Source organism: Pararge aegeria, chromosome 18, assembly GCF_905163445.1.
Source record: "Pararge aegeria chromosome 18, ilParAegt1.1, whole genome shotgun sequence".
Classification (NCBI taxonomy): Eukaryota; Metazoa; Arthropoda; class Insecta; order Lepidoptera; family Nymphalidae; genus Pararge; species Pararge aegeria.
The window spans coordinates 8258698-8280537 of record NC_053197.1 but is presented as its reverse complement, the minus strand read 5'-3'; the positions used below and the strand labels follow the sequence as shown (position 1 = coordinate 8280537).

The 21840-nt window shown below is 35.1% G+C and overlaps 1 protein-coding gene across 1 annotated transcript in view; it reads right to left on the bottom strand.

Moving 5' to 3' along the window:
• LOC120631752 (semaphorin-2A) overlaps positions 1-21840 on the bottom strand; it is a 132412-nt gene that overhangs the window by 58287 nt on the left and 52285 nt on the right. The window contains exons 2-5 of the mRNA XM_039901431.1: positions 17198-17208; positions 16475-16562; positions 10999-11050; positions 10196-10258 (exon numbers count right to left, since the gene is read on the bottom strand). Of these exons, the coding sequence (XP_039757365.1) occupies positions 10196-10258; positions 10999-11050; positions 16475-16562; positions 17198-17208 (214 nt within the window). The remainder of the gene's footprint in view (positions 1-10195; positions 10259-10998; positions 11051-16474; positions 16563-17197; positions 17209-21840) is intronic.

Below are 21840 nucleotides of genomic sequence, written 5' to 3'. Positions count from 1 at the left end.
AGTCGCGAATATCTGAACCATCCCAAGGTCAGGTTGGCAAATTAAATCACCACAGAGATCGGAGATACTTTAGTTCCGCCAAATTTATAATATGGTTCTATGGTACTACTATGAAACTTACATAACACTATATAAAGTTAATTGTAACTGGAGCAGCAAGTACCATCTATGTTAAATGAGGTACAACATAAGTAGAGTACCTCTCTAATATCGATATATTATAAAATATCACTAAATAATATATTATTGTTAAACATATTGATAAAAATCGGCAATTTTATATTAATTGTTTAGGTATTTAATAAATATATAATTAGGTTAAGAGCATACTTAGTACCGACTCCGTTAACTAAACCGTAATTCATTACGCTGAAGTGCAGTTGAAGTATCATTGTATAAATCAGGATCGGGGTTAATTACCACATTTAATTCACTCATTCTCTTGCATTTCAATCAAAATTGGCGCAATACGGATAATTGGTTAGCCGATACGATAAATAAATGAACTGCAATGAAGGAATACATATTGGGTGCATCGAAAATTTCATCGTAATAATAGTAGTACGAAAGTATGGTGAATGTACGCTGTGATTATGTAAATTCACTCCCAACATAAATATTGAACAGGACATTAATATTCCGTACGACAGGAATATGTGATGACCGCTTTTAGTGAATAAAATGCAGCTAAAATGAACGATTGCCTGTGTTTATTAGGTTTCGCTATAAATAATGATAAAACATTTTGAAAGCTCAAAATTCATTTATTTCAAGTTGGCCTTCTTTATAAGCACTTTTGAAACAACAGGTAGGTATGTCGGTTTCTTTCGAGAAGAGCCGGCAAGAAACTCATTAGTTGCTCTTTTCCAACATCAACATTTAAAATCATTTCTGCTTTAAGCTGGCTGCTTCCAATTATCTTGTCACTAAAAAAATCATCAAATTTATATTAACATCGCAGTATTAAATGTGATTTTACACATTGTTTAAATGTATGCATTGGTAGGTCCAGGATTACCATAGGAAACATGTTGTAAAAGCGTATACTCAACCCAACAAAGCAGTTCTGTATCTTTCGCAGACGATATGCAGATATCACTAATTTATGTCTGTTTCTAGTAAGTCGATTGTTAATATCAGCTATTAACTTTTTCTATGAAAAGTGTCATCCGCTTTCACTTATTCAATGGACAACACTGGATCTGTTTTCTTATTTAGTGGCATTTAGTGTGCTATTATATCAAACTGAGAAATGCCTAAGCATTACTCAGTTTGATATAATAGCACACTAAATGCTAAAATTACATACTGTTGGAATAGGTCTCCTCTCTTTTAGGAGTGAGGACTTTAAGAGCGTTGACCCACCACGCCAGTGGTCAAGGCCTTTTCCTAAATCAATTTCCTGGCTCCAGGCTGGTAACTACTTGAAACATAGTCACAAAATACTATATAGACACAATATAAAACATACATTTGCTCTACCCGGAAATCAAAATCAGGACCTCGCGATGCGTAATCGACCATGTTGCGATGCGTAATTAACCACTAGACCTAAGAAGCAATTGACTCAAACTCAACAGCCACTTCACACAAAACGGTAATCTACCCGCGTGGTTACAAAATTTGTTAAAAAAAGGTTTTACTGCAGTCTATATAGTTTAAAAATATTGATAATTTTTGGTTATAAATAGCACCAATTGTTTTCGCAGATTATAGCATATGTTCATTGCAAAACTTGGAATTCTGCATGGAAACGCCCGCTTTTGTTTTTTGTAAAAATATTCGTAATAGTCCCGCATTTTTTCTTGAATAAATGTGGGAGCGAGTAGCGGGCTAACCTGTTAGGGATAAGGTTAATATTAAACCCCCTATGTACCCCTAATCTGTTTCTACGCGGCATCGTAACAAAACTTGACGGCATGCCTTTGACAGTGGGGTGGTAACTAGCCTCGACCGAAATCTCCCGCAGGACCAGACCAGATATTTTATAAATTTATAAATTCCCAAATTACCACTACATAGGTATGTTTCAAAATCTCCGGGTAAAGCTGTACTAGCTCTATCCCGAGGTATTTTATTAGGTGAATAACAGCAGCTGTTTCTTTTTACAACTATCCATACTAGTGCTTGTTTGTTTGTCTTTCCTTCGCGGCTTAACTTAGCAGCCAATCAACTTTAGTTTTGGCATAGAGTTAGTTGAAAGTACGGACAGTAACATAGGCTACTTTTAATCCCAGGAAAGCAACCATAATAAATGCGGACAACAGCCTTATTTTAATAAAATGCATTTCTGATTTGTTATCTGCACTGTGTATTGTAAAAATTCGAAATCCATAAAAACGGTACCACAAGAGTTGGTCGGACTATAAACGTTTTGACTACCTCCCTGTAGTGAGATGATTAAAGTGGGAGGACCCAGGTTCGATTGCCGGCAGGCGCAATTCAGTCAATGAGTTAATAGCCAGATATATAAATTTTGTATAGGTATCTGAGTTAATAGCACCAATGAGTTAATAGCAGTGAGCTTACAAAATGGTTACATATTAAATCTATGGTTAATAGGTAGCTATAGAAAGCTTTCAAAAACGCGGGTAAACGCTAGTTTGTAATAAAAAGCATTTCTAACTTGTTACCTGCTCTTTGTTTTGTGAAAATTCGAAATCTATCAAAACGGTACCACAATAGTTTGTGGGACTGTAGCGTCGTGACGTGGAGAAAATTAGTTTCAATCTGCCGTCGCACCGCAACCGCAGGGCCATCACACAATAGTACACCGGCTCAGCTCTCGAAAGTATAACGGGACAACAAATTCGCAAATTGTGTTTCTGTTTCATGACATATTATACCAATTTAAACTTTGTTCCGAAACGATTTTATACAGTGGACGGTTTCTATTCACTCTTAATAACAGGTGAAATAATTAAAGCGCAGAATAGGTGAGAGTGTTACGAAGTAACGTAATAACTACATTTTAACAGTTACTCTGTAGGTATATAAATCTAACATTTACAGTATATGAGCCGATGTAACTAACAAAATAAAATATCTAATATATTTGTAGCTACGTAATTAATTGGTAAATTGGAGAAGATTCGTAATTGATTCACAAATTTCGCTTTATTTTTATGATGATGATAAAATCCAAATTAATATGATGTATATATAAACAGCTAGATAATTCATGATTGTATTAAGTGATTGATGCAAACTGCTGGACATGGTTGTTTTGTACCGAGTTCAAGAGTCCACGGTCTTAGCCCGCTGGTTTCCAGCAGCTCAGGGCGACTCGTTTAAGTCGCCTATATACGAGTACATTGTTGGAGGTCAACCAACGCCAGTGTTTACAGGTGTGGAATCTCTTTTCCAGCACCCTAGGAACCCTACAAACGAGGGTTCTTTGAGCTATGTAGGTACCCTGTTCATTACTTCTTCAGCCTCACGACTCATTGAGCTATGTCAGAACGTCTAGCTATTCTACAGCTCTACTCATTTATGATTTGATCATGGATAGATACATCGAGCAGAGCTCTTCTCATCGCTTACTGAGCGACTCTGGATAATTTCTTAAAGTAACAACTGTTGTTATTCACCTGATAAATTAGTACTAGCTTTACCCCTAGGTTTGCTAAACATACCGCACTAGCAACATGCTTAGTGGCGTGTGTATATGTGTATAAAGCAAGTTTATGTGTGTTGCCATTTCGGAATCTGACAGAATGTCCGCGCAATAGTTGACTGTACGGCATTCGTCGTGACATACAGAAAATTAGTTTCAGTATTTCGTCTGACCACAGCCGCCGCGCCCGTTCAACCTTATTTACCTTCTATACATATGGTTTATGAAAATTAAACTTTTAACTACTCAATATTTTCAAATAAATTCATTTGCAAGGTAATCGTTAAAAAGGCGGGTTAGATAATATTATGTCGCGATACGTATTTTAAATAGTTTTCAACCAACTTAAAAAAAGTAGGAGGTTCTCAATTCGACTATAATACATAATTACAGTCTGACAAATTTAAATTCCAAAATTATTTTCAAATGTTATTTATGTGTGCGGTTTGATATTTAAAATAGTAACTTGTTAAATGGTACGAATAAATATGCGACAACCGTTTTCCTATAGTCATTGTGATATTTTTATTGCATCCGGTATTTCGCAAATTTTAAAATCTGTTGGAGTATACGGGACAATAGTATACGGGATGGCTTTCAACGTGACGTAGAGAAAATTAGTTTCAATCTCCCGCCCGACCGCAATCGCCGGACACAATGCCTCTTCAAAATGTAATGAATTAATATCCACACTTTGCGAATACCTACCCATCTGTTGTTCGTTTTACGGTATAAACGTTACTGGCCTTGGTATTCTTAATTTTGCATTAATTTATTGGATGCCTTCTAGTATTATAGATACGAAACTGTTTTTGTTTGTTTGTCCTTGCTTTGCATCGTAACTAAGCAACAGATCAACCTTATTTTTGGCAGAATTAGTAAAAATACTACTGATGATGGAGAGTAACATAGACTACTATCTTCTGGGAAAAGAAAAGGTTCCTACGGGGTTTGTAGTTAGTGATACGCGTAGCGATTAATTTCTAGTTTCTTTATATTGTATCACCATAATTTATGGATTATACAAAAGGACTTAAGACTTAAGGCATTTCCTACGAGTTGAACTTAAAAATATGTTTAGTCTAACACTAAAATTAAAATGGTAACAAAACCCTTTTTCAAAAACAGGCGGAACTTCATGACTTTATCATTATATTACACATACTGCCTATGCAGGGTAAATTAAGAATAGATGGCGTATTACAGTATAATATGTTTCACATTTGCTTTATAGCCAAGTTCCATTAGGCTTGGTGAAGTAATTAATATATTATGAGTAAATGTGCGGTACATTACCCGGTACAGCCCTTGCTTAGGTTGAAAATTAGGGTATGGTTTGTTTTTTCATTTATTTCATCGAGTATATTAAGGTTTCATTGTTCTTTGGAGTAAGAACCCATTTACATTGTGGCACCCATCCTCAGACTCTCATTGAATTTTTGCAGCTGATGCAGAGTGGATGACTTTAACGTTGTCTAGTCTATTCTATATATCGGTTAATGTATTAAGTATATATTTTTTTGTTATATTTATTTAGTAAAAACACATGGGTAGACCTTACAGTTATCCAATTCGTATTCGATAAATTAATTCGGCGAAGTACAAATGATTATGTACATGACATAAAATAATAACAATAACTAAAAAAAAACATTAATTATTTAATTATACAACAGATTACCAACTCTCTAATATCATTTTAATTTTCTTTTATATGTTTTGTGCCAAACATGAAAACTTTTTCTCTCTCTTTCCAACCAGTGCTACAATATAGAAAAAAAAAGAGATTTCCTAATATACTTTTACCAGCTATTCGAGGGCTTCATCAAAATTTCTCTTTACTTTTTCCACACAATAGGCGCGTGAAAATAAACAATTCCCGAAAGTTCTTTGTTTTCTGGTAAAAACTTGCGGCACACAGAGGTAACTTTGCTAGAGATTGTTCTAAAGTAATTATCGGATTAATACACTTGGAGCGTTTTAGCCGTTGTACTGACGTGAACAGAAGTGTTTTGCTCGGAAACAATCAGAATTAAGCAGGAGAACAATCAGGCTCACGTCTAAGTTTCTTTTAACGGCACTTAGCTGGGCTTTCGCATAACTTCGCCCGGAACTAATGCTTTCGATTGGTCCATTTCGTTAATTATTCGCCACTTTGTACGTAAGTAGATTTACGGCCAGCTTTACTTTTCCCCGCGTTTTTTTTAACAAATGGCTTTCATCCGGAATTGTACTTATTTTTTTTTAACGGAGAGTATCTTGGTAGTGTATCACTAAACTCTAATTTGCATTGCTAACTGCTTTTATGTTTAAAGGTTCTTTCAAAGTAGATGTTGATTTAACAGCTTTGATCATAAGTGAGGGTTTGAGGGCAAAGTTTGTGTGGCCCAGTTGTAGCACCCAATTCAGAATTTATTGATAATTTTAGAATTTTGTCTCGTGTATTTTGATGGAAGGCTCTTAGGCGGTGGCTAGTTACCACCCTACCCACAAAGACGTGCCACCAAGCCATTTAGTTTTCTATAAGGATTTCGCGTAGAAAGTTACTAGCACGGCATCATTACTTAACATGAGGTGAAATTGCAGTTAAGGGCCAACCTGTAGTGGAATCCACAAGCCCGCATCGCAGTATAGTGGGTCTAAATCAATATATTATTCTCGATACGAAAGAAGGCATAAGTCCTGGTATTATCAATAATAAGTGATTTTAAACGTAATTGTATAGAGTTTAATGTTTCAATAATATAAAGGCACTCTTAAACCGGATGCTTAATGATTAAGCGATACGTAGAGAACAAAAATCACCCAACTCTTAGATGATGATTAACGTCTTAGGCGCCATCTAAAGTTACGCTGTGCGGCGATAATGTTTACGGAACTCGTAAACCGTCACTTGACCGATGAAAAAAATATAAACTTTTTGTTTCTTTTAATAATTTTAAATCCATTTACACATAATTTAAAATATGTTAATTTTTCATTATGTGTATGGATAGCAGAAGATACCACACTCTGTGGCGATCGTCATTTACAAGTTATGTTATACGAGTTGCCTAGTAAAAATCAATTGGTGAAAGGGACATGTATACCTAGGAATCTTCTTTGATTGGGCTTTACTGACTTAGGCATTACCCTGTTCATAGTTTGTGAAAACAGGTACTAACAATCTAAGCTCTATTTTTTTCATTCCCATGAGAGGGGAAACGTCTATCATATATATATATATATATATATATATATATATATATATAGAACATATGTATGCTGAGCGTAGTTACGGCTAGTTTTAATAGAAACTGTTTTATTTTATCACTAGCTGTCCCGCGAATTTCATTTCGCCTTAATATATTTAACATCTCAATGTCATTATAAAGTACAATACGTAAAACTCCTCTTACTCCGGATTAATGTAGGTACCTCTCTATAGGTCACATCAATAGTTTTACGCTGTCAGTTGTGTTTTGTTACAAATGAACGGCTAGATAAATATTTTAATTTAAAATTTAAAAAAAAATAATGCATTTTAATACTTATTATCCTATTCCGGACTAACAGGAATCAAACAAATCAAAAATAATGAAAATCGGTCCATCTGTTCTCAAGTTATAAATTATGTAACTAACACTAAATACTAAAATAAACATATTGATACTGTTTAAGGTGAGGTTATTATATATTAGAAATTCCTATGAAATAAATGGCATGGTAATAGGGTGGCTGAAAATGTTATCTTAAAAATCTAAATTTCTGTAATTTACCTTGCAATTCTAATTTTTCGTAACGACAAAGGACGAGAGCGATGAACCTAAAAGGGCAAAGTAAGACCTTGTGGCCGCTTCTCAAAATATCACCGTCGGCGTTTTCCCAGCCTTTTTCGTGTTACGACATCGTGTTTAGAGGAAGAAAAAACTCGTCTACAGCGAGAAACTTTGATTATAGCTTCGAGTAGTCGTTCTTCTCGCGATCAGGGGTGATAGACTCGGGATATTTCTTTTTATAGCCATCTTTAATACTAATAAAACAAATTTATATTCTTTCGTAATAGTGAGAGTTTACCTTGTGGTCTAGTGTAACTCTCCGTGCTATTGTCTGAGTTCGTTTTACAAGCGTGGCGTGATTTATTAGTTCCTTACAGTATTGGGCTCCTAGTATCTTCTTAACACTTTTGCCAATTTTACTTATTCTTCAAAATGTCTTGGTTGCCACGGAAGGATCTTACAACGATCTTGGTAGAAAATAATAAGATTAAGCGACTTTTATATTATACTATTGAATACTTATCACAATATGACCATCAAACACTGCAATTAATGTGTACGTAGAAGAAGTCTCCTCCTAAATATACAAAGATTCTTCACCAATTGAGATAACTAACCCAAAAGGTATAAATTATTAAATTAAAAAGCAATAATTTAAGTTGGTTAGGATAAGGTGCCACATAGTATATGGTTATAAGCTATTCTAAATTACGAAAATTTGTATTAGGAAACTGTTTTATGCAGATGAAGTCGCGGGGAACCGATAGTGAGTTTTATAAAATTGCCTTCACACTATGAAACATTAGTTATATCAATTACAAACGGAGCACAGTGGCACCCCAAAATAGAAGAAACCACTCGAGCGTAGAAATCGCTCACGTCTTGGACATTATCGAATTAGTGAATCGTGTAGCACCATTAAGCTGACTTTACACGATAGAGATTTACAGCTAGTCACCAAGCAATTGATAGGTCAGCAAAAATCCTCGAGAATACTGTCTTAGTGGTTCTACAGACTCTTGAGACCGAAGCGCAAAGATTATTTTAAAGTGACGGTAGAAGGTACTTGTAAGATAAGTTATTTGATAAAGTAACGCAGGCATATAGAACGAGAAGCAGCGTTACTTTTTGTTGTTTTTTTATTTTTTTAACCACTTCAATGTGTATTTCAATCCAACAAAAAGTTTTTGCCAATCCTGTTTGCTATGTGTAGCAAACAATACAAAAAAATATCTTTTTTATTTTATTATTAAAATAAATAAAAAAAAATAAACATCGTATTTATACTCGTTTCTTGTAAGGGGGCAAACCCCATTGTAACTTTCAACTTTCTACTTAATACAAATTATGAGTTAAGGCTCGCTGACAGAAATACTGACCGGCGGACGGAAGGACAGTCCGTGGACAACAGGAGAGTGCAGGCTAATTTATAAGGTTCCGTTGGCACCCTTCGCGTACAGAACAATAAAAAAAGAAAATTTATTGTGACTGGAGATACAACTGATGCTATTCATTGGTCTTTAATGTTGCACACGGTACGTAGTATTTTGATAAATATATAATAATACCAATGTAAACGATAGTAGATGGAGCAAACTGAACGCTACTAAATCCAAACAAACCCAATAAACTTCACCGAATCCACAAACCGAATTGTTGGCGTCCGCAAACCCGATATGCACGCACCATTAGTCGCACGATAAAATCGGGCCGTGTAAACTCGGTCTAACTTCCACAATCATCCAATCTTTGGAGACGGGGTGTAACCGAGAAATAAAACAAATATTGCTTTTACGCCGCGATTGTAAATCAAAATTAACGGCCTTAATATAGCGAGCAGAACGTAGCTTTAAGCTCCCCGCTATGAAATATGCCCGCCGCCCGCCGCTCACGGTTAAAAATGGGATTAACCCTTGATGGAAATAGTGCTAGTTGTGTGCAATTTAGTTGAGAACAAAGGAGTTTCAATTGATTTAATGAGGCAATAATAGAACGTTCTCTTGCAGAGAGATAAGTTTATTAAGGCGTCGGTTACCAGCTTTATCTTGACTCTTTAGCTTGATGCCTCGTTTGCCTAGTGGTGAGCAGAGATCTCGAGAGCCTGGGTTCGATTCTCGGGTTGGCCAAAATTCGAATGTGTTTTTAATTGGGGGTTTCTCTCCAAAAATTCTTACTACCATACGGCGCAAATTAGCATTCTCTTTTAAACCTCGTGCTTCGGTAAGCTCGTAGTGCCATTTTTTTGTCGTTGTGGAAAAGCTTTATGGCTCCTTACCTTGCTGAAAATATAATAATTGAATAAAACATACCCCAAAGTTTTCGTCACAAACTATGTATTTTTTCGTGCAAAACGAATAAAGAGCTGTGATGAGCTACATAAATTATTTATATCTAGGTTAATGTTTTAAGAACTTTCTACCTCTTTTCCACTCTCTTTCCTTCCTTTTTTTTATATACTACTAACGCACACATCGCCCTCTAGCCCCAAAGTAAGCGTAGCTTGTGTTATGAGTACTGAGATGACTTTTGAATAAGTTTATGTATAATATACATAAATACTTAAAATATGCATATAAACACCCAGACCCTAAAAAACATTCATGCTCATCACACAAACATTATCCAGTTGTGGGAATCGATCCAACGGCCTTGGGATTAGAATGCAGGGTCGCTACAAACTGCACCAATCGGCCGTCAAACCGATGTCCTCAGGCTTAGAATGAAATAGAATATTACTATTTTAAGGATATTTAAGGACAATGAATTAAAATTGATGTCAAATAACTAATACTACCTACTGCGTGATTACTACACAACTTACTTCTGATTTTCCTTTGGAAACACATTGTGCGACGTTGCTTGGCTCCAGATTGATTGAGTCTCTCTGCGAACAAATATAATAATATTATTTTAACGATCAGGTAAAAGAGAGAGCACCATATGAAGTTATTACCACCGCTTATAAACATTTAAAGGAACAACTGCCAATGTTTTGTCTTCTTTTGATAAATCTGTTTATCCATCCCACATTTTAATTAAGACGAACTCCTTGGCTCAGCGGTGATCGCTGTGATCCCGGGTTCAAACCCCTGTATTGTCTCTTCTCTGGTCTTATGTAAGATTCGGCCATGTCTAGTTACAACCCTACAGACAAAAACGTGCCTCAAAGCAATTTAGCGTTTAAATTTTAAGGCATAACAGACGGTCTTATAATTCTAGTAATACAGGTGATTGCAATGAAATTTGGTGCCTCGACGCATAGTAGGTACTCTCAGAGAACTGGGATGGTATTATAAAATTAAACACATTTTCAGAACCCTGCCATTATAGAGATACATTGGGCCTTATTAATAAACGTTGCATAACGAATTAAGCAGTGTTATATCACATATCAATTGACAGCAGATTCCAAATGTCCAGCTTAAAAAAACAGTGCTTAATTATTCCGACATTATGCCACGTTCATTAATAAAGCCCATTGAGAACTGACGTCTCTAAGATTCGTTCCAAAGTTCCTAACATGCTGATAAGTTTGGGTTTGCCAACAAGTATTTCGTATATTCAATCAATCTTTAATCTTAATTATTTATTAGAGTTATGTTACAAAAAAGTCAAATAACTTACATCGCAGTGTGATGCACTGATGTTGTTCATATTCAGTCGATATAGACGGTCCCTGCAAAAAAAAAATATTGCGTTAATTTTTTATGTTCTATAGGTGTTTGCTCATCAGAATCACTGTTTTATTAACATCCTAGTGCTGGACACAGGCCTCACAGGCATCCTATGAGAATAAAAGTTAGAGTTTTAGTGCATAGCCACGCTGCTTTAAATCGGCTTAGTGGGCTTAGCATGTTAAAGATAATACCAAAAACCAAAAGCACACATATTGCTTTCAATTCCCTCGCTCCGTACAAGTATTGCGTATTTTTAACAGAAAAACTTGATATCCCTTGATATAACCCTCGGCCTGTGCTTAGCAGTACGATGTTAATAGGCTGATGATGATAATGAAACATTAATCTGAATTAGGTATCCTTTTACTGGTACCAAAATATGTTTGTTAGTCATATGTAATTTTAACTGTAATTTTACCGGTATAAAAGCTTTAGTTAACCTGAGTTTGATGAAAGTCATTTATTACCTTCAATAAAAGCCATAATTAGTTACTGAGTCGTTATCATCAACAAAAGATTAGGTTATTGCCGAAAATGTCGATTCCCATACCGAAGTTACAAGGTTGAAAACGCAATCAAATAGCTTTATGGCCGATAATGTTACAATTTATCTTGGGGAGGATGTTCCTTGTCACGCACTATTGACCATATAATAATTGCCTCTCTATTTTGTAACATTTTCGATTTATAAATACTACGTTTTATACTCATTTTATATATATAATTGCAGCAATTAGATATCCTTTGCCTTAAGGGTGAAGCCAAACATCGAGAGGAAATTTGCATGCCTGAAACTAGTTCTTCAAAATGTTTTCAATGGCTTGTAAAGTCGACCAAGCTACACTTGGTCAGCGCGCTTTTCGTTCTAAGAAAAGATCCGTGCCCTGAAGTAGGCCAGTATTAGGATGATGATGACGTAAATAAAGGATAATAAATAATAACAATAATTTCTGTTATACTTATATTATTACTTGGTTTAAGTGGCTATATGGGATGGCGGTGACAAGAAGTAAAGTAGGTTTTCGATTAAGTTTGTTGCGGGCTTCTTTTTAGACCACCGTAGCTTTAGTTCTAAAGTAAAAAATTAAATCTTCCATAAAATGTCTATATGAATAAAAAAATTACTACTTCGAAATTTATAAATCGAACATGTTCGAACTTAACATATGCTGCTAACAATGCGCTGAGAAGGCAACGTACCGGGGACGGATTATAGTTTGAGCCACAACGCTCACGTGACGAGCACTAGTCTACCAACGCCGAAGCAACTCGGAAGAGAACAGGTAAAACAAAGGTTTATAGAGTTGATCGTAGACTGCCATACGACCCGGCAAGGTAATCCGTATTTGTTTGATGCGGTCTATCTACTCTGCTGATGCATTCGTATTTTCAGTACTGCAAATTGAGTTGCGGTCAGCTCTTGCCTCTCTTGCCAGTAAGGAACATCCTTACTGGCAAGAGAGGGAAGGGCTAAAAAGTATCGATATTTGATAAATGTACCGATGTCAATATATCGAAAAAAAATTACATATCAGCTAGTTCAAAGTTACGTTGAAGTTATCCGTAGTTTTCTTTGAAAGACGTTTTATACATTAGTGGCGAACTTTGTCACTGCTGATCAACAATTTGGTTCACTGTTAACAAAGGTGTTGCTATAAGAAAAAATAAAGTTTTTTTGTATATAGGCCGAATAATATCGAATAAAATATATCGATACATCGACATTTTTCCAACTAGCTTACTAGCGGGTCTTGCGGCAGTTTGCAATTAACTTAAATTGAATTGAAAATATTGGTCCAATAATCACAATTCTTTCGAATGACAAATGGCGGCTTTAAACTACTGAACAATTCAAATGGAACTAAGTCTTGCGTGTACGGAATGAATGGACGGTTGAAGAGGCAAGAAGAAGATGAAGGGCACGACTTTGAATAAACTTGTGATACAAAAGAAAGCTCTTGTATAGTATACATTCCGTATACTCTTGTATACTTGTATACTTTATGACCGTGCTAGGTGTACGGTCATAAAGTGCCTACGAAATTATTGAATAAATAGATTATAAGCTCATACCTAAGGTCGACAGCTTTTATAATAAAACAGTCTGTTACATTACTTTAAAATCTTAATTTGTTATTTTTGACGTGACAACGTCTTATAAATTGGTTTGCCGGGTGACACTTCAAGAAACTGCGTTACGCTCCGCTCACGTTATGCGCTCACAATGAGAGCGAGTGAGAGGCACGCGTCCCTTCCACGATAAGGAGAGATAATTATAAAGCTCTATTACTCCCTAATATTTGTATATGGACGCTCTAACCTACTGGGCTAACTATAAATAAATAATAAAAATAAATAAATATACTACGACAATACACACATCGCCTTCTAGCCCCAAAGTAAGCGTAGCTTGTGTTATGGGTACTAAGATGACTGATGAATAGTTTTATGAATAATATACATAAATACTTAGAATATACGTATAAACACCCAGACACTAAAAAACATTCATGCTCATCACACAAACATTTTCTAGTAGTGGGAATCGAACCCACGGCCTTGGGCTCAGAAAGCAGCGTCGCTGCAAACTGCGCCAATCGGCCGTCTACTATATAAGGTACAAATTATATAAGGTATTATGTATTTTCTATTAAAGCATTTTTGGCACCAGCCCGGAGTAAGGAAGTCGGTCGTATCAGCCCCCGTGACTTGGAGGGCACGTAAAGCCGTCGATCCCGGTTATTATCACTTAATCGTGGGAATAGTCGTTAAAGCCCACCAACCCGCGATTTGCAACCCCGCCAATTGGTGAGGCAGCGTGGTGGGTCTATGCTCAAGACGCGGTGTAGTGGGCCGTTAGAAGGCTGATGATGATTGATGATGATGACCCCTAATGTTACTAAATGCATTGCACTGGAACGTTAAGTAGGTATACTGGGGGTAGTAGGTAATTAAAAAAAAGTTTAACGGTGTATAATATCCTAAGCGTGACAGCGTAGGCGCATGCAAACGTGCCCACTCATACGTGAGATTAATTAAATTGTTATTTCCTGTGTTTTTTTTTATATTTCAAGAGTAATAGGGTAGGTGTCCGAGGGTGTGGGCGATCATAATTTTATCCCCTTAAATATTTTTATAACTGAATGTTCCTTGTTCAGTTTTGCCGAATTATCAATTAAAATGAACTATCAAAATTCGTTATTCAATCGAGTGGATCATCCATCATATGTTGAGGACGGCTCATTCAAGTAACATACCGAATTAACAAATTAATACGTTACACAAATAAATTTGATCGACTCGACTGTTAATTTAAGACTATCCAATGTCCGTTGATTAATACAAAAATAAAGTAATATATTTTTAAAACTTAATTTTTTTGAATGGGTAATAGTTTATAAAATGTACATCAAATAAAGCATCAACGAATGCAGATCCTATATTTAAGTAGGATGATAGATGGAACCTCCGATACTTACATTCAAAAAAAATAATCAAATTAATTAATTTCAAGTAGGCCCAGTTTATAAACACTTTTGAAACATCAAGTCAGTCTGTTTGTAGTGACTCTACCACCGCGCCGGTTCGGATCGCAGATTCCACCGAGAAGAGCCAAGAAACTCAGCAGATACCTCTTTTTGAACAAAATTATATAGTTTACAATGAAAAATATATAATAAATTTATTTATTATATATTTATTAATATAATAATATAATTTATTAATATATAATAAATTTTCTATCTTGTTAGAGATAAGTGCGGAGCCTGCTTCCAACCAGCCTTGTTGTTAAGAAATTCATCAATCGTATAGTAACCGCGATTTATTAAATGTGTTTTAACACATTGTTTAAACTTATGCATTGGCAGGTCCGAAATTACCTCTGAAATCAGATTATAAAAACTTATAGTCAATCCCACAAATGACATCTGCACCTTACGCAAACTATATGCAGATGTACCTAACGTATGTTTATTTCGAGTAAGGCGGTTGTTTATATCCACTACTCTCTGTATACAAAAATGTACAGAAAATACAGAGAATAGGATTATGGCGATAACTATATTCGTTAACTTAAAAGTAAGTAAAGCTACAAGGGGTGCAAAAAAGCTCTGGTCTAAGACGAATCCCGTTACCAACTAAGCCGGGTCTTTTTTATGTTATCACCATCTCACACAATCGTTCAAAAATATTAAACTAGGAGCCTGATTAGTTATAAAATAAATAAATAATGAACGCCCAAGTTTTCTTTATCGTTTACGTAATCTTTTTTACTGTAGCAGAACTTTGGTATGATTGTTACTTGTAACTTTTTAAGATTCATCTTTAAAACGACATGTCAATCTGTTTATTACTATAATTGATTATGAAATTTCCCTTCGCCAAATTGGGCTTCCGACTTTTTAAAACGTCTGTAAATATTTAACTTTACAGAATCAATAGATCTAAGGAGCTGTGCAAATGTAGACACTTTTTGTTACAGACGCGAGACGCTATCACAGGAAATTACGATTGCTATCCAGCAAGCGCAACTGAACACAGACACCGGTTGCTGATGTTGAAGTCTGGACACTTGTAACAGTATGACACCAGCTTCAGTGCTTGTTCAAAATATTACGGCTGTCCATGAACATCATCAAGTCCAGATCGCCAATATGCTGTCGGCTTTTGTAACATTTAACCGCTTCTTAAATAATCCCTTTAGGAAACGCCGCAAATGGAAGTTGGTTCCGCAATTTTCATTCACGTGGCAAAATATCTTGTATAACGGACAGTCGGAGAAAACCAATATAATATGACCGGGATGATAAAAAAATTTCTGCGACGCATGGTAAGTTTAGAGAACAGGGTGAACAAGTGACAACAGTTTAATTAAAAACTTAAGCATTAGATTGACATTCTTTTTAAAAAAATATAATAATGATGTAATCTATATGACATTGTAATGGACTTGTAATTGAATAAATAAATTAATTAAAAAAAAACTCTTCAGCCCACACCGCATCATAGTGTTGCTTGTGTCTTTAACTGACACTAAATTTTAAGTTAAATAAATAAATATACTACGACAGTACACACATTGCCATCTAGTACCAAAGTATGCATAGCTTGCGTAATAAGTAACGCCTAATTTAAGGATATTCCTAGGCATACATCTCCCATTGACTAATAGTTATTACCTAAGAAATGGTTAAATAATTAGGTATTCGTTTTTGGCGAAAAAAATAAATAGTATATTTCCTCGATAGTCTTTCATGGAGATGCCACATTGACGCTAGAGCCTTAAAATGAAAGTGAATGTAGATAGTGGACAAACCTATCATAGCACTGTTTACTCAAATCACAGTTCAAATTCAAATAAACATAAGTTTCATGCACAAAGCCACTCGTTATTTATATAAAACGTGAAATGCAAAACTTACATAGCGCCGACGTACAGCGCGTCGCGTTTGGAATCCACAAAGAACGTCCTGTAGTATAGAGTGCCACAGGAGAATTCCCGCACATGATCTGAAAAGAATGAGAAATTGCTGTGAGTTTGGAGTTATAAAAAAATCTAGACGTTGCATTGATTCTTCACATTATATGAATCTCTCTCTTATACACCAAAAAGATGGGCCATCTGATGGTAATAAGAAATAGAAACAGGGTATTAGGGTTTTAGGTAACACGTCCTGCAAAGAGGTAGCTCTGTGCCCATCATGAGGTATATGTTAAGCCGGATATAACTGTAATTATACCGGCAACTACGACCTATAGACCAGAACACAGATTTGCAAATATGCTGCTTGGCGGCAGAAATAAGCATGGCTTTGTCTCAAATAGCTCTACTACCAGTTAATCGCACACTACGAGGTTTGTTCTAACGTGCTAATGAAAAAGGCAACTTTTTGAAATTTCGCTTTAAGTTAATTTGCTCCTTTTGCAGATGCAGGACGTCTGAAACTCACTTTTGGGAAATTGGGAAAAAGTCGCCCTTTTCATTAGCACGGCAGCGTTAGAATCACTACATCATTCCGAGTAACACTGGCTATAAATTTTAAGAAAAAGAACAATATGATTGTATGATGCTAGTTTCAAATGTGAGAATTCGTGCAGTGTTCGGCAGTCGTGTTTTTTTTAATCACATATTTGTTTATACTAACATTCACGACTGCTGTAAAAGTTGAATTGCGATTAGACTTTATAATGGCTTGTGATAAGTACTCATTATAACTATGTATCTGTAATAGAGTTTTTACTTGTATTCGTAAATTTCCACTTGTTTTGCTTGTTGATAAGAAATTATATTCACCAAACTAAATTGACAAAATATGATAAAAATTTACGAAGTAAATGTTTGATTGTTTGTAGTTTAATAGATAAAATTGTTAGGACCTCGTAAGAGAGCCTGGTTTAGACTTCAGGGTTAAGCCAATAATTCTATCGAGAGAAAGTGTTTTTTAGTACTATTGTATAGAATAGAATATATAATTCTGTAGTTAGGATTCCTATAAAAGGGCATGTCATCTAATCAATTTCAGTTACTGTGAACTACTAAGTATCTAATATATCTAGCTGCTGAGATTATAATCTATTAAGGCCCTTCTCCGGATTGAAGTAGCTCTTCTTAAGTGTTACTTCATTTGCTTAACTTATGGAACATTAATATGCTGATTTTATCATCATTATCATTTTGTATACATATATAAATATGGTGCTTTTTAATGCTTGGGATTAAGTCTTGTGTCCCCGAATATATTATGGCGGGACAAGACATAGATTAGAGATATACTTAGTACCTGTCAAGTAACAGTTGACCACAGATTATTAATGCGGTCAGACGGCATTAGTGCTGCGTTTGGAATGGTTAATTCGATTTCACACTAAAGTAAAAGTAAAATTAAAATGCATTTATAATTTATTGTTTTGTAGTCTTCTCAACTACTTCTAGCTTCGCCCACGACTTTTTTTTTCTAGTATACAAAGTATCCTTATTATTTCTCCGGCTCTCCATAGTAACCCCTATTGATAAGAGCCGGAGATATATCTCCACTCTCAGAATCAATGCTTGACATCGCCCGCAAGTGCTATTAGATACTTTTGGTTAACTTGGGTTGTAGCTTGTTTTAAAGAGTCCTCAGGAACTGACCTATCAAGTGCAAAAATGTTTACTAAAATCGGACCTTGTACTTTTTTTAAATGAGCGCAAAAAGAACCACCAAACCACAAACATTTCACCTTTAGATTTTATTTAGATTATATATAGACAGTACGTAAGGCATAAGCAGTAAGTAAGTATGGTACGTTATACCTACTTATTGTTATAACACATCTATTTTATAGATAATTTGCGTGTTTCCCGTCAAAGAATAACCGTAAACGTTTCTAATACTGATCGAAATGTATAATTTAGTATAAGTTAATTCCGTTCAAAAACGCGAACCTTGTTTTGGCTTCCATATAATTCCAAGCAATTATTTCATGCTTATCTATTATTAAGGTGAGATAGGACACGTAAGGGACGAGGGTATGGGATGAAGTCACGCACCCAATACTCCGTAGTTTTACAAGCAATACCTATTTACGAAAAATCAAAGATATATGGAACAAATGAGGTACAAATCGTAAATCGGACGTGACTTCAACATACGCGACGCGAGTAAGTTCAGATTGTCAGTTTGATTTTATTTATTACTTAGTTGTTTGACGTCCGATTGGTGCAGTGGGCAGCGACCCTGCTTTCTGAGTCCAAGGCCGTGGGTTCGATTCCCACGAAAATGTTTGTGTGATGAACATTAATGTTTTTCAATGTCTGGGTGTTTATATGTATATTTAAGGTATTTATGTATCCTATTCATGAAAATATTCATCAGCCATCTTAGTACTCATAACACATCCTACGCTTACGTACTTTGGGGTTAGATGGCGATGTGTGAATTTTCGTAGTAGAACTAATAAATAAATATACTTTAATATTTATTTATTAGTTCTATGAAAGCTACCACCTATATTATATTTTCTTATAAGCTGCAAATAATGCGGGTTAGATAAAACATAAACTCTGCTTAAAAAGATTAAAGTAACTAGTGAAAATTACAAAATCACGTGTGAGCAATCGTTAAAAGACAGCCAACCCACGTGAAAGCCCTGTGGTGGTAACTTTTTGGCATAAATTTCTCCGTCTAATGATGGAGGAGAGAGGGTGAATGATAGTGAATATCAACACTGATTAAATATCGTGAATATCAATTCATAATCTGGGGCTCACTATCATCGCGTAAAGCAGTAAGTATTATTTTAATATTCGACGACTTTTCTATTTATTTTATTATATTTACATCTTTACTGTAGGTATTTATCTTGTATTTAATGGGTTTTGCATATTGCCAACAAACGACAACACGATTATTATTAACGCTCTAGTTTCAGAATTAAAATCGTTATTTAACTCGTCATGGTGCGTCATAGATAACTATTATATAAAAATAATACTGCTTTTAACTACCTACACATGGCAGTATAATGTCCCAACTTCTTTGCATTGTGAACGTTTTATTTAACCATTTAAAATAAATGTTACTTTAAACGTGACGTTGGAAAAACGCAAACATCTCGCTTCCCGAGTCCCGAGACTAGCCATCCGGAAGACATTTGAATGTGTTCGCTACTCACCTACTCTCGTCCGTCGCTTCCGCTAGTATATGGAATACATTTTTCACGAAGCCAGCCGTCACTGTCTTTTGTACAGTACAAGTCTGCACTTTGTTGAATAAAGAAATTAAAGTCACACGTCACATATTCTCCGAGTTTCTGTATTTTGTTTTTATTTGTTCTGCTTATATGTTCTGACATGACTGTTTTTATGAACTTCCTCTAAGTTTGTACGCTACTGCGTCCTCTTTATATACATTTATTTATTTGTAAAAAAAAACCTAAATTAAGTATGAATGTATGAGTTAATATGTACACATTTTATTGTAAATTACACAACATGCGAGAAACAGATAGTATTATAAAAAAATATAAAAGGTGATAAAATATATTCCTATAGGTACAAGTGAAATACGTAATTCATTTTATTCTGATGAGAGATTTATTTAAGCAAAAGATTACATTAATAAATACATATTTTTATGTTAACATTTTAAATTTACATTAAATATAATGTTATTTAGTATTTTCTGTAATTTTTAGTTATTTGGCCATATTAACCAATAACTTGACTAGTCATATTTAGTTATTATATGTAGTATAACAAGTAATCTAGTAAGAAGTGATGTTTTAAAATTTTGTAAAATCTTTAAGTCGTCTACACTTGACCGACATAAGTTAAAATGTAACACAGATAGTGTCGAGCAGTAGAATGTATTTTAAAATTAAAAAACGTGTTAAAATGAGATTATTTTTCGATACCTATAAAGTTAAAGTTACCGATAAAACAAAATGATGATTAAATCTAGTTTGTAGCAATACAAACTACGCCGGCGACAATGTTTCTCTATAAAGAAACTTTAAATTGAAAACACTACAAGGAGATCCGAGCACGTACAAAATCAGCCCTCTTGTTTTTTCAATGACTACTTCTGTTGCGTCGATTTTATGACCCTTTGTATCGAATTTATTTACTGCCAGTATTCTCTTGATTTTAGTTTTACCGTATTTATTACAGATTTGGACGAGGGAAAGATTTTTCAATTGCTTGTTTTACCTTTGTTTCATCTCTAAAGAAAGATTTAGTAATTGTGGCATTTATGGTTACGTGTTCAAACAAAGAACTGTTTTAGTCTCGGTGTTTGTTAGCTCGTTTTTCTATCCTTCTGCAATTCTATCTTTTATTATAATACACAAATATACAAATGGAAATACAATAAATTCCGCTTCTTTGTATTAGAACTCAGATGTTTATTTCTACGACAAGATAGCCCTTGACTGCAATCTCACATAAAATAGTAAGCGGGCTAATCTGTTAGGGGTTTGGCAGTTGTATAAATAAATATACTACGTCAATACCCCCATCTAGCCCCAGTAAGCGTAGCTTGTGTTATGGGTACTAACACGCAGAAACTTAAAAACATTCCTGTTCATCACACAAACATTTTCCAGTTGTGGGTATTGAACCCACGACCTTGGACTTAGAAAGCAGGGTCGCTGCCCACTGTGCCAATCTGACGTCAAAATTGTCTCCGTCTGTATGTAACAGACACTCCATAAAGGTTTCTTCGCGACATCGTACCGGAATTCGCTTGGCGGCACGTCTTTTTCGGCGGGGTGGTGGCCACGACAGGTGGTCTGGTGGGACTGGTGGTCTCACCAGAACAGACCAGACTCAGGAATTATTAAATCCCAAATTGCCCCTACTAGGATCGAACCCCGGACCTCCCACTAATAAGACCTCATCGCTCACTTGCTCAGGTTATATATAACTTTTAAATTAAAAGCTAATACAATTATTTCCAAATATGTACGTGTAAGTTAAATGCATGTAACAATGTGTATAGAAAATGAAGTTCTGCTTCTGCACTCCTAACAATGTTTCACATCAAATGAAGTTTGAACACAACGTATTGGCAAGCAAGGAAATCGAGCAGTTGGGAATCAAGCTACAGTATTGCTGTAATGCCTCTGGGACGATGTTACCTTGTACATTGAACAATCGATTTGTTTACGTGAGGTTTCTATGCGCGGAGTACAATTATTTAACAACATTTTTGTTTATTCGATGCTGAGTTAGCTTTTACTACAATCTCACTCATACTAAAGTTGTGTAAGATGAATATTGCTTCTATGAGGTATAGTATGATACTTA